We start from the raw sequence: 12,076 nt of genomic DNA on the forward strand, positions 1-12,076 counted from the left end.
AACAGAACAACTGATACATTGTGCAGTCAACCCAAATAGTGAACTCAATAGCTGCAGGACACGATTTGGATGAATTTTGAGCAGATTATTTTCTGTGGTTATTGCAGTAGAAGTGAAATAACCTGGTCTTTTTTAATACCGTTTTGTCTGTATCATATATTTTTGTCACAATCATACATACTCGACGGGCTTCTTTTTTGACAAATTCAGGGTTTTCCTCTCCTTGATGCTTGGCCATTGTTGTTTTAGCTCTTTGGTTGTTTTAACTGTGTGCTTTCTGAATGCAGGATGGTGCTTTTTAGCAGAGGGTTTATGCCTCTGTGAATGTAGACTGTGTTCAGGTCTTCACCATACCCTTATCCTCTGAGAACTTTTAAAAATGTGCATCTTAAACGATAATCTAAACTTTACAGACAACAGTTAAATTCAGTTGTCTTCACATGAATGCATGAAATGCTGAGACATGAGCTTATAGTATATTTTAAAAGATGTCTTACACCCATTAAAATCAAGAAGGCCTCAGGACCCTGTGAAGCAAATCAGGTTGGGAACCAGTGGATTAAGGCTGTACTTTGCAAAAGAAATGGCCAAGCAAGAATAATTTTCTGGATACACTAATGGATATAAGCTCGGTCTGAGTAAGCATCGTCGCTGTAAATCATGTTAAGTATGCCAGCTTGTATTATCGAAGCACATGTAAACAGCCGAGCTGAACTATAGCATGCCTCTTAGTTGGAGTTTTTTGACATTTGGTGACGCAGAAGGCAATCCAACTGCTCGATGATAGATACCAGATGCCAGAAAGAGCATCTTAAAACATCATGCCTTTGCCAAACTTGCACGAAGGGTGCGCCATGATGGCAGTGTGTCAAACTTTTTAAAAAGGCTGGAGGGAGACTGATGTTGATGTGGTGAGAGCTGTATCAGTGATTGATCTGTATCACATTTCTTAATATGTACCTTTTAATATTTAAGGATAAAGTGTAAGTTTCATATGCATTATGTTATTTTAATCTCTTCATGTTGCACGCTGCCTTTTTTTTTTTTTTTTTAAATGAGCTGAACGGCAAGATGAGGCGGATGCATATGACTGCAAGATGACTGGGTGCCGAGTTGGAGACAGACATATGAGACATGAGCAAAATATTAGGTGTCTTCCAATGTCAGTATTGCTAAATTATGGAAATGTTGATAAAACAAGTTATTTTAAGCTGCCAAGGTTAACAGCCTTTTTGAGATACTGTTTTATTTTTCATAATAAAAGTCCACATTCAGGCCAGTGCTGTCCATGTAACCCTGGTCAGTGTGTTATGGCAGATAAGTGTGTGTTCTGCGTTCTTGTGCTCCCTGTGACGCAGTTCGATGTGAAATCCTCTTCACTTCCTGTTTAGGTTTTACCCTGTGGCTTTAGCGTAACTGTTTCCTCTGTAGCCAAGCAAAAGGGAACATGCACATGTTCTGTTGAGATGTTATGGTCACTTGTTTTGTCCATTCCAGACAGAGGAGTGGGTGCATGTTTCCTTTGGCTTTGACACATCTATTGTACATTGCGGTGGTAGTACAGTGTGGTTTTGCAGTCTGGATGTTTGGAAAATGAGCAATACCTAGTTTCAGGCTGTAATAGTACAAGATTGTAGGGCTGCCCTCTCAAAACAGAGTAGTCCTTGTTTGAATAAAGCAAATTCTCGTCAGTAGTTGTTTATCCTGTCTTATCAGCCTTGTCTTCATCTCCCCGTGATGGTTAAAATGAATTAAATGAGCGACGTGAAAAGGGAATCATAGCAGTCATCTGGTTTGTTTATTGTACAGGTTTTGTTGCATTTTAGCCGTTAATCTTAAAACCCTGCCCAAAGTAAGAGCTAATTGTGTCTTCAGCTAAGGCCTGTAAGTTTATAATCAAATCTCATTTCCTTTACAAGGAGAAGCTTGTCGAAAGTAAGTTGTTTGAAGGCTCTTCCAGAGTCAGCCAGTTTAATTAGCCTGAATCTAATCAGACATCAGCAGCTCTTTTTTTTCCTCTCTCTCTCTCTCTCTCTCTTTTTTTTTTTTATCCCTCTGAACTGTTGCTCACACAGCAGAAAAATATGCTACTCACTGTGTCCTGACCTCATGCATCTGTTCTTCAGCTTTTGTTCTCTAGGATGTGAGTTAAGCTCTCATGTGGGTATATAGTTCGGTGGAGGTGAAGCTCATTAATTCATTTCATTTCACAGATCTGGCATACACCCGTGCTGTGAGGTACTGCTCTATAATATCGTTTTGGAAATGATAACATCATAGTTTATTGCTGCAGTAACACTTATAATGAACAGCAGTGAAAATCATTGGCATTTTTCAGAGCAGGGTAAGTGCTTTGAAGGCAATAACAAATGGATCAGTAACACAAACAGTAAAAATCTCAGATAGCGAGATGGATCTAGAAGAGTAAAATGAGAAGTATAACAAGTATTCATTTATGTAATACATAGATAAAACTTTATGTAATACATAGAAAGAAACTAATATCGCTAAGCTTAAGCTTATGCAGAGAACACACAGGCATGTACATGGCAAAAACCACATTTAATGAATCATACGCTGATTTTTGTCGTGCTGGTGTCTTCATTCACATTTGGCCACGTATCAAAGCGCTTGCTCTGGGGGTTGCGAAGGTTTATTTAGAGGCTCACAGTAGAAAGCTATAGGTTAGCGTGTTTCTATTTGTAGGCAGGCAGATAGTCTAGTGTCAAATTAAGCCCAGGCTGCTCTCTGAGCAATGAGATTGTGACTGATAAATGGAAAACTATTACACAGGTCAGAAATTCCTATGTCTCCTCAATAGGGTTGGGTTAATTTTTGACTTTTCTTGTTGTCACATGTGATAAGTAGGAACGATTGCGTGTCGGTGCAGTATAGGTTGCATGATACCCTCTGTTTTAATTGCTTAGGTCATGTTTCAGTTGAGTTATTGGAGTTTCTAGAAGGTAAAATTACCCTGGCTAAGGAACATTTAATTCATGTTTTGGGTGACTCATAGTCTATTAATGGAGAGTTTCATGTAAGTAAGCAGTAATCCTTCAGGCTAAAAGAAGACCACCACTACTAGTGTTATTAAACAAGCAAACCATTATTTTTAAAAAGTGCTGGAGCACACAAGCATATTTTTTGGCAATTGTTAATTATTAATTGTGAAATATGAGTGTTAATATTCTGATGAAATAAACTCTGCCATGCCCAGTTAATGTTTTATGTCTTTCGTTCCGCTGCTTGTAAAGCTCGTTTTACTCAGCAAGTCCGGATGATTTCACTGTTCTCTTTAAGGACGTTAAAAGGACAATGGTCAACATTACGTGTGTGCTGAACATGCTGGAACATGCTGAGTTTAAACTGAAGTTGCATCACACACCACAGGATGTTGAATCCATATTGACTCAAAGCCAAAGGGAGTGATTTTAAATTGTTAAAAATTGTACCATAGTTCAGATAACGGATGAAGAGGCTCTTGTGAAAAAAAAAAAGATTAAGATAAAGGCCTTTTGATAAGCTTGGTGTGCACATTGAAGGTCTTGAATGTCGGAGGTTGTTTGGAAACGTTGCTGAGATAATTGAGGATTGTGTGTCATGTTCCACTAACAATGAGGCAGTGTTGTATTTGTGTCGTCTGAGCTCATCTGACATTATTTTTCAACTCAAAATGCATGTGAACTTTCCAGGCTTACAGTTTAGGTCTGTATGCTGTTTGCCTTACCTCAGATTACTAAAGTGTTTCGAGGCATGCAAAGTACAAAAGAAATTGATCGAAAAGTTGCTGAAAGTTTTTTGATTTGTTTGATTAATGATCCTGGCATAAAGACATCACTGTCATAGATACATGTCGTTCACTTTTCAAAATCCACATTTGTTCATTGAGAACAGTACCTGTCACCTCTCAGTGAGCAGGTTTGCCAGATGTCTAATGTAAAAAGTCCTCTAAATTGAAATGTTGGTCATTTTTTAAAAGGCAGAACAGTCACAACACTCGGCCCTGATTGGTAAATGCTACCAGCTCCCTCTGACTCAGATAAAGCACGCCTGCTGAGTGGAGGCATTCCAGGCAGTGAGTCAGTTCAAATGCTTCAAACCTGCCTGAATGAAAGGATATAAGCAGTTGTTTAGAGAACATGCCAATCAAGATTTAGACTCTTGTTTTGATATGTTAATTGGAGCTAATCTAAAGCCACAGTGAAATATTGAAGGGGTTTTTCACTGAAGCGGGAATTTAAGAATTCTGAATGCTCAGACTTAATCCTAATTTTGACTTTGTTTTAAACATAATCAGCTAAATACTTTGACATCAAAGGCACACAGAAAATTAGCCATTTCTATTACCCCTATTTAATGTGTGAGTGAGACGTTTCCGGCAATACCGATAGAGGAATATGTGTACTTGCACAAGATCTAGTGTATATTACCATGTTTGTTTCTGGAGAAAAGTTAGTTGACTTTGTAAGAAAGTTGATTGAAAGTCAATGCATTTTCACAAGTCATTATTTTTGTCAATTTCTGATAAAGGCCTTGTCCCAGCTGCATGTGGTTTCGATGCCACTCGTCACCCAAACAGCTGCTTATATGAGGCAGGTTTGCAGCATTTGAATGGACACTCCCTCTGGAATGCCTGTTGTCAGCAGGTTTTCCTCAAAAGCACCGGGGGAGGTGGCACTGGCTGCCCATCTGTACCCATTACTGGGTATTTGTTCAGATATGTTACGTAATGCTCTTTGTAAACCACATTTGCCTGAAATGCAGGAAACCATTTATGCCATTACAGTTTGGGTTATTTTAATGCACATAATTGACTAAACATGATGCTGTATTTATTTTTTAACATCCAATATTCACATTAAAATCACTTGGTGTGATAGTGGAATCTTGGAACCCAGCAGAGATGTCTTTAAACTATAATAATCTTTATTTTTTTCTTTATTTAGTGCTTTATTGCAACAGAAGTCGAAAAAATCCAATATAAGAAAACATTCAACATTCAAAACAGTTGCAAGACAGACAAAAGTCAAGTTGATTTTATTTTTGTTTTGTCACATCATAACAGAAGTTATCTTGAGGAACTTTTCATATAGGGCAGATCTAAATTGTAACATTAAAGATTTAAGTAACATGTTTTTTATTATTATTGGCAACAGTTTTTAATTTATTGCATTTATTTTTGTATGTAGCCCAAAATCACAAATGACATTGCCTCAATGGCTGTAACACCTGCTCTCCTAAGAGCTTTGATTTGCACAAGGAAAAACTTCACAAAAAAACTTAAATGGAAGAAAAAAGGGAGAAATCTCAGGAAGAGCAGCACAGGGGGGACACCTTCTTCAAGGACTAATAGAGGCCCTGTCCACACCGGGCATTAATATACATCTTGGGTGATCTGATCAAAAGTGGAGTGGATAACTCTAAGTACGGGTGTGAATGCACCCAAAATGCACTCAACTGACATCCTCCATGTAAGCCTAAGTAAGGTACGCCTTGACACGCCAATGGTGTCATGTTAAAGTGCGAAACAACAAAAAGAAACCACAAAACAGGCAAAATGGAGTCTCGTGGATGGAGTACACCCGAAACCTGCGGTCTGATTTCCATTTGCGCCACCGGTCAAAAGCAGCAAGGCATTCGGCCTCTGCAAATGGAAATGATTTATGTCTCTGTTTTTATATAGAGTGGCAAGTGAGATCCGATCACAAGTGGTAACCTGAGGCGTATGTGGAGACACATCTGAATGCCAATTGTGAACTGACATACTTAGAGCTGTCCACTTGTGATCAGGCATGTTAATGCCAGGTGTAAACAAGTCAAAAGAGAACAAAAGACTTTAATTTATTTTTATTACGTAAATAGAGATTTACAATACAATCTGTAAATAATGTTTGCTTTAAATCAGAATTTTGGAAAAGGCTGAGGGGTACATGGGGAGCTGTGTACCAACTCTTTGGTGGTTATCTATAAAATATCAAAGAGCCAGACCCAATTGTGCCTTAGAAGTGATCGGATCTTAAACCCTAAATATGACAGGAAACTCACAGAGAGATACCAGAAGTGAAATGGCATGATGTTGCCACTATCTGTTCCAGATAAAAATCCTTGCGACATGTGATGATAACACATTTGTCAGCCTGTGTCATCATCATATGTGGCTGATGAAAACGTCTCCGGTTTGTTACAGTCTGCACGCCGGAAAGTGCGCTGTCTCTTTAACAGGCTGCACGGGTGCTTTGCCCTGTGCTCCGGGCGTAGTGGGGGAGGGAGGGAGGTTGTTGATGGAGAGATGGGCCCTGATTGGCGGAGCCTTGCTGAGGGCAGTGACATCACACGGAGGAGAGGTCCTGTGGTGTAAAATAACATCTCCTTTTATGGGACGAGGTGGAGCGTTCCATTCTCGGATAGAGGTGAGATTTTGTTCCCCTCTCAGTCCTCCCTCAGTGCAGTTCTCCTCCTTGTAGATGTTGTATCTAACTGGCCCGTGAGGCTGTATTTTAAATGAATATGGCTGTCAATTTATCTCAGTTATTTCTTAATGTTAATCCTCTGTTTTTAAACCACCTCTTAATTTATCACCTTTTGTTTTACTTATCTTATTTAGGGATTGAAAGTGGAATAAGTGGATTTTTCCCCTCTCTTTTCTCACTGTCTTTCTTCTTTGATTTAGTACTTCAAGGTAGAATTCATTTTTTAGACACAGAGATATATTGCAGTGTTTTGGCAGTCTTGTCACACCATTGCTATGCTTTTTTGTCATGTGGAGTGCTGTGCTTGTGCAATTGCCTCCTTTAAATAATTCAGAATTTACTGCAATTAAAAGATTCCTGTACTTCTTGCTGGGCAGTTTTTTTTTTCTCATAGCTGAAGATTAAAATTGGCCCACAGCACTTAACATTTAAGGCAAGAGGACTATCTGGCACTCTTGTGAACAGGAGAAATGCCAGATCTCTCTCTTTTACTCAATCTTCCCCTCTCACGTCCACTCTTAACATTTACACACCTCACACACTCATACTTATCCACCCTCGGCCGAGTACCACCTCGCTCTTTCTGCATACATTCTTCAACCTCAACACACTACAGACTCTCCCAGGCTTCACCAAACATGTGACCACCCCCGCTGTTTGCCAACGTGGTATCTCCCGAGAGCGAACAGTCACCTCCCCTCCCTAAGTCAGATTTGTCTCCACTCCAAGGAAATACACTGTACCTTCGAGTCGAGTAAAGAAACTGTAGTTACACTCTTCCAGCCGGACGCCCACAGATAGAGCTAGAAAAAAAAAAAAAACAGGCCAGGTTGTCTTCACTGAAAGAGGTCGGAGTAGAAATTTAGGCTGACAAGTCATGACGAGAACACTTCTGAATCCCTGGGAGATCCTCTGAACCCTCCTCCTTCCAATGTTTCAGTGGTTGGGGCCATGGCCTCTCAGTCAGGGTAAGAAATGTTCAGTTAGTTGGCTGCTTTACTTATTTCTCTTGTTGTCAGGGAAGAATAAGGCTCTTAACCTCGTTTGTCACTATGCCGTGAAAGCCATGCTAGAATGTTTTTGGATGGCCTTACATAATGGCTGTGTCACAGAAGCCCTGTCCTGTATTCATGGTGCTCAGATGACCATCAGTTCTTCCCTTTTTCCTTTTTTCTTTTTTTTTTTTATGTGTTGAAGACGTGGCCTGTTTGTTATGTTGTGAGTTGCAAAGTAACAGATGAGCTGATTAATTTGGGTAGAGAGTTAAATGTCTTCGCAGTTCTGCAGACTTTGACCTTTTCAGTCTGGCACACTGTTGAATGATTACAATAAACACAGCCAGCCATTACACTTGATGATAATACAAGTCAGTTTAAACTGTTGTTGTGTAAGAAGTGATGTGCTTTGGCTTGCTTTTCCTTGTTTTGAGAATATCTACATTGCCTTACTGTGTTAGCGGGCTGATTTATAATCTGCCTCTAACGTGTGCTCTTTAAATTCAGAATGCATTCTTCAAAATAGAAATTAAAAGCAAACTTTGGTATTTTCAACCTTTTTTAAAACTGTTTTTTAAATTGGTCAAGTACTGAACAACAGCGCTGCAGTCACAAAACAGTTTGCAATCTTATCGATCGTGGCTGCTCACACACCTGCGTGAATGTATCAACAGTGGCCAGTTGTTTTCAGATGGTGGCCAGTTTAACTTTTTGTTAAAGCGTAAGATCCTTTTTGTTTAACCAGAAACAGCCGCAATATTTCTCTCCTCAAAGACACCAGACTCTATTGACGGAAACCGTAATTTTACCTCACAGATCATCGTAAAACACACCTCATTCACACTCTTCAAAACCGTCTCGGTTGGTCTTTCCACTGTTCAAACAATCAGCAGCTCTTGTTTGATCAAATTAAACCCTTAATTCATCGAGTTTTCCGCCCGCCGCCTTTCAACCCGATGCTTGATCTCCCTCTCATTCTTCTCTCACAAAAACTTGAAGAAAATGGGGTCCAGGTTGAATGCCAAAGTTTCCTTTTAAGGTTTCCCTGTCCTGAATGTTTCCCAAACATATCTGATATTAGGACATGGCACTAGCATGCAGGTTTCCAGAAAGCTACAGGTTATTGAGTCATGGCTTACTTGTATAGCCCACCATCTTTGTTGTTGCCCTCAGAAAGAGATAGACAGTATGCTCAATTGCCTGCCCCCCTTAACTAGGAAAGGAAATCCCCCAATACTTACCTTAGAAAAGCCCGTATTCAATTTGAAAGTAAGTTGGAGATGTTGTGTGGTGTCTAGCATGAGTTGATTCTGTGGCATTATGACTGCGGTCGGGGACATCCCTTCCACCATGGTGTAGTAGCTGTTTTCTCATGTTTCTCCATGCCATAAGGTTACTTTGGTGCAGCGATGGCTTTTTCCTGTACCCCTGCTCTGTTTTGTGATGCTAAGCTACACTTGCACACTGTAGCTTCCGCCCACCGTGTTGTAAACAGTACACATGTGTGTTACCACGTGGAAAGCCGGCGTCGTAGACAGACCAGACGAAATGGAAAGCGTGCTTCCTGACGAGTTCTTGATTCTTATGCAAAGTTTACCCTACTTCTCATTTTTCAAAGTTCGCTTTTATTTTGTGGTTTTGTATGTTTTAGTTAAAAAATATGCTCTAGACATTAGTGTAAACATTTACTGAATGGCTTTTTATTTTTCATATAAAGGCATTGTTGAACTGGGTTTTGGTTTCCTTTTCTGTTTTGCATACTCTGCGTTTTGAGGCCGGTCTAAAGCCAATTTAAAAACAGGTCGAGCTCAGAGGCTTGATCCATATTCACACAGGCTCGTTATGTCACCAACACAATTGTTCACATTCTGTCTTCCATTCAGGTGCTTGTTGTGCTCACTTATTTATTCAAAACAAAAAGGCATGCTTTTTTTCTTTCATGAAGAGGACTAGAATGATCTCTTAAACAAACATAGGAGATGAAGCGCATCTTTTACCATTCACGTTGACCAAGATAGTTAAGGTTATTCTGATGTTGCAATTGTTCACATCAGACACTGCTGGTTGGTGTGGACCTAAACATGTCCATTAGTGCTCTGGTATCATTGAAACCTGACAGTTGTGTCTCTTGGCTGATGATTTTCTTCAGTGCTGTGCAATGGGATGACAGGGTGTATCCCCTGTTCAACTGCTAAAATCCAACAGATCAGGTCAATTAGTTGGGCAGAATGGACGTGAGCAGTGCTTACAAAGGATTCTGTGCCTGGGGCATTTGATCACTTAGCACTGTGCTAACTGTGCCCCATTCACACATTCAGCCCCACTCCACAACTGACATTGACAGCCTCATTTGCATGTGAAATTAGTACCAGCATACTCAATGGACCCTACGTACCTGGTACGTAATTATTTTTGTTTGATTATTTATTTCCAGAAATGAAACTGTTTTTCTTTTTTTTTTTCCATAAACCACAGGCAACATTTATAGCATGAAAGACCTTCGAATGATAGTTGGTACTCGTCAGCTGGGTGGTACAGATGGCAAAATAACTAACATCAAGCTGAATTTAGCAGAATGTGGCTACAGTAAATCTTTGCCCTGTTAGCTGTAGAAGAGGTTTGTTGTCGTTACAAGGTGATCAGTAGTCTGTTCAGTTGTAGCAAGTTTGTTATTGTGGATTTTATACTGAAACTCTTGTGTAATTTCTGACCATGTTGAGTCTATGATTGCTTCTTAGCTGTGCTGTAAGTCAGATGAAGTCCAGAGGTTATAACAGCGGGATGTTGATGGATATTTGGTGGATAGCCTAAACAGTGCTCTCTTCTTTGCCTTACACATCTGCTGATAAAACCATTGTTAATGGTGTGTGTAAAACAGCCCTCGGCGGTTATGGCCTTGGTCGCCTCTTGAGCTTGAGTGTAATATAGCCTAGCTGTGTGCGTAAATCACACTGACTGTAATGAGTGATGACTCACAGTTGGGTGCTGTTGATGATGTAAAACAGGCAGAGGCTTCGTAAAGACCTTGGTTGGGAAATTACAATTTAGACTTACTGATATGCTGACAGATAACCAGTCAGGAGGTGTTGAAAATAATAACTTGGAAGTGTTTTGCTCAAGTGCTGGCATGAGTTAGCCTACAGCATTCCAGGTGATTGATCAGTTTTCATGTAAGAGCTGTGTGAATTATTTCCTGGAAATGCTCATAGTCTCAAATATGAAGCCTGTTGTATCTGTCTGTGTTGTGTTTTTTCCCGTTGTGAATCAGTTTCCTGTTTGCTTCTTTGCATCTTTTTGATCATACACGGTAGAGCTGTCAATGAATATTCTGAATTCAAATTTATATTTGAATTGTAAAAACATCCATTCATGCGATTGTGAAAATGTATATTCGATTGTAGGAAAAACTGCAAATGTGATGAATGCAGTACATTACGGACAGGAGTCACAAAACTCAAAAAAGTGTCCTGTAATTAGTTTAATTTTACTAGGAAAATCTGTTGAAGTCCAATATATTTAAGTCTCTCTGGTCATCATGTCTGGTGAAAACAATTCCAGAGTTAGATGTGAAAATATTCAGGTTTTCATTGCTTCTCTGAAGTCCGACCCTCTCTCCCGCTCCTCTCCTCATTTATGAATTAAGAATTCATTGCAACGAACCCAGAGTTGGTGGTGATTGTTGGAATAGTGCAAAGATGAACAGAGACATTTTTGGTGAGTTATATGTTGTTTCTAAAACATTTGATTTATGTGTTTTACAATGATAAAATCACTGTTTCTTTGAATGGAGCCTGGTGGCGTTGGTGAGAGTGATATAACAGCTGTTCCTGGCTAAACAAAACTGTTCTTACTCTTTCACAAAAGATCTGTTTCTGTAGGGATCCTTTCCATAATGTTGTCAGACACGTAGAATAACAATCTGAGCCTGTCGGTGGCAAAAACAAGCACTTTTAGTGGACGTACGTTGATGATGCACAAACACCCGGGGGGATTAGATTGCGTGGCTGCCGTCTGCTGCAGCCTCGCTAGATACAAAAAAAAAAAAAAAACCTTGAAAAATTGTTGTCTCCAGTTGGCACTTGGACACAGAAACATGGGAAAACAGGGTCCATAATGAGATTATATGTGACCGTAATTTCTGTCCCGGACACGTGGAGCGGCACCAATTAGAAACTCTGCACGCAACGTCACTATCATTGATTAAAAAAATTAGATGCAAGTCAAGCTGAAATGAGCGAATAATTCTGCAGCACGGTATTAGACAATATTTTATTTATTTTGCAATGTGTGAGTATGTTAGATCTTTTTAAAAATATGTTTATGTTGAAATCATATAAAAGTAGCATGTCTCTTGCTGTATTGGACATAATGCAGGAGGCTACACTGCCTCCTCCTAATCGCACTCTGTCAACAACTTTAAGATCATTGTTGTCATTGGCAGAGCCCGAAGCTGTCGTCTCTAAACTGGGAGGTGACACGCCTGGCTGATAATTTGCTTGTTTCAAGTTTGAAAGCTCTCAAGTTGTACTTTCTGTTAACCACAGTGCCCAACAGACATAAGTTGCACTTTGTGAAACAAGTCTGTTTTAGCCTCTGTTCGTGTACATGAGT

The 12,076-nt window shown here is 39.7% G+C and overlaps 1 protein-coding gene across 3 annotated transcripts in view; it reads left to right on the forward strand.

Annotated features, from left to right (window-relative positions):
• aff4 (AF4/FMR2 family, member 4) overlaps window positions 1-12,076 on the forward strand; it is a 33,583-nt gene that overhangs the window by 1,727 nt on the left and 19,780 nt on the right. The window contains exon 1 of one of the 3 annotated variants that reach the window (XM_041952031.1): window positions 7,244-7,438. The exons of 1 other annotated variant lie outside the window; for it this stretch is intronic. In XM_041952031.1, the coding sequence (XP_041807965.1) occupies window positions 7,422-7,438 (17 nt within the window). In that variant the 5' untranslated portion in view covers window positions 7,244-7,421. Of the gene's footprint in view, window positions 1-7,243; window positions 7,439-12,076 lie in introns of those variants that run through there. One more of the 3 variants, XM_041952032.1, reaches the window with a different exon arrangement.

The sequence above is a fragment of the Chelmon rostratus genome, chromosome 14, assembly GCF_017976325.1.
Source record: "Chelmon rostratus isolate fCheRos1 chromosome 14, fCheRos1.pri, whole genome shotgun sequence".
Classification (NCBI taxonomy): Eukaryota; Metazoa; Chordata; class Actinopteri; order Chaetodontiformes; family Chaetodontidae; genus Chelmon; species Chelmon rostratus.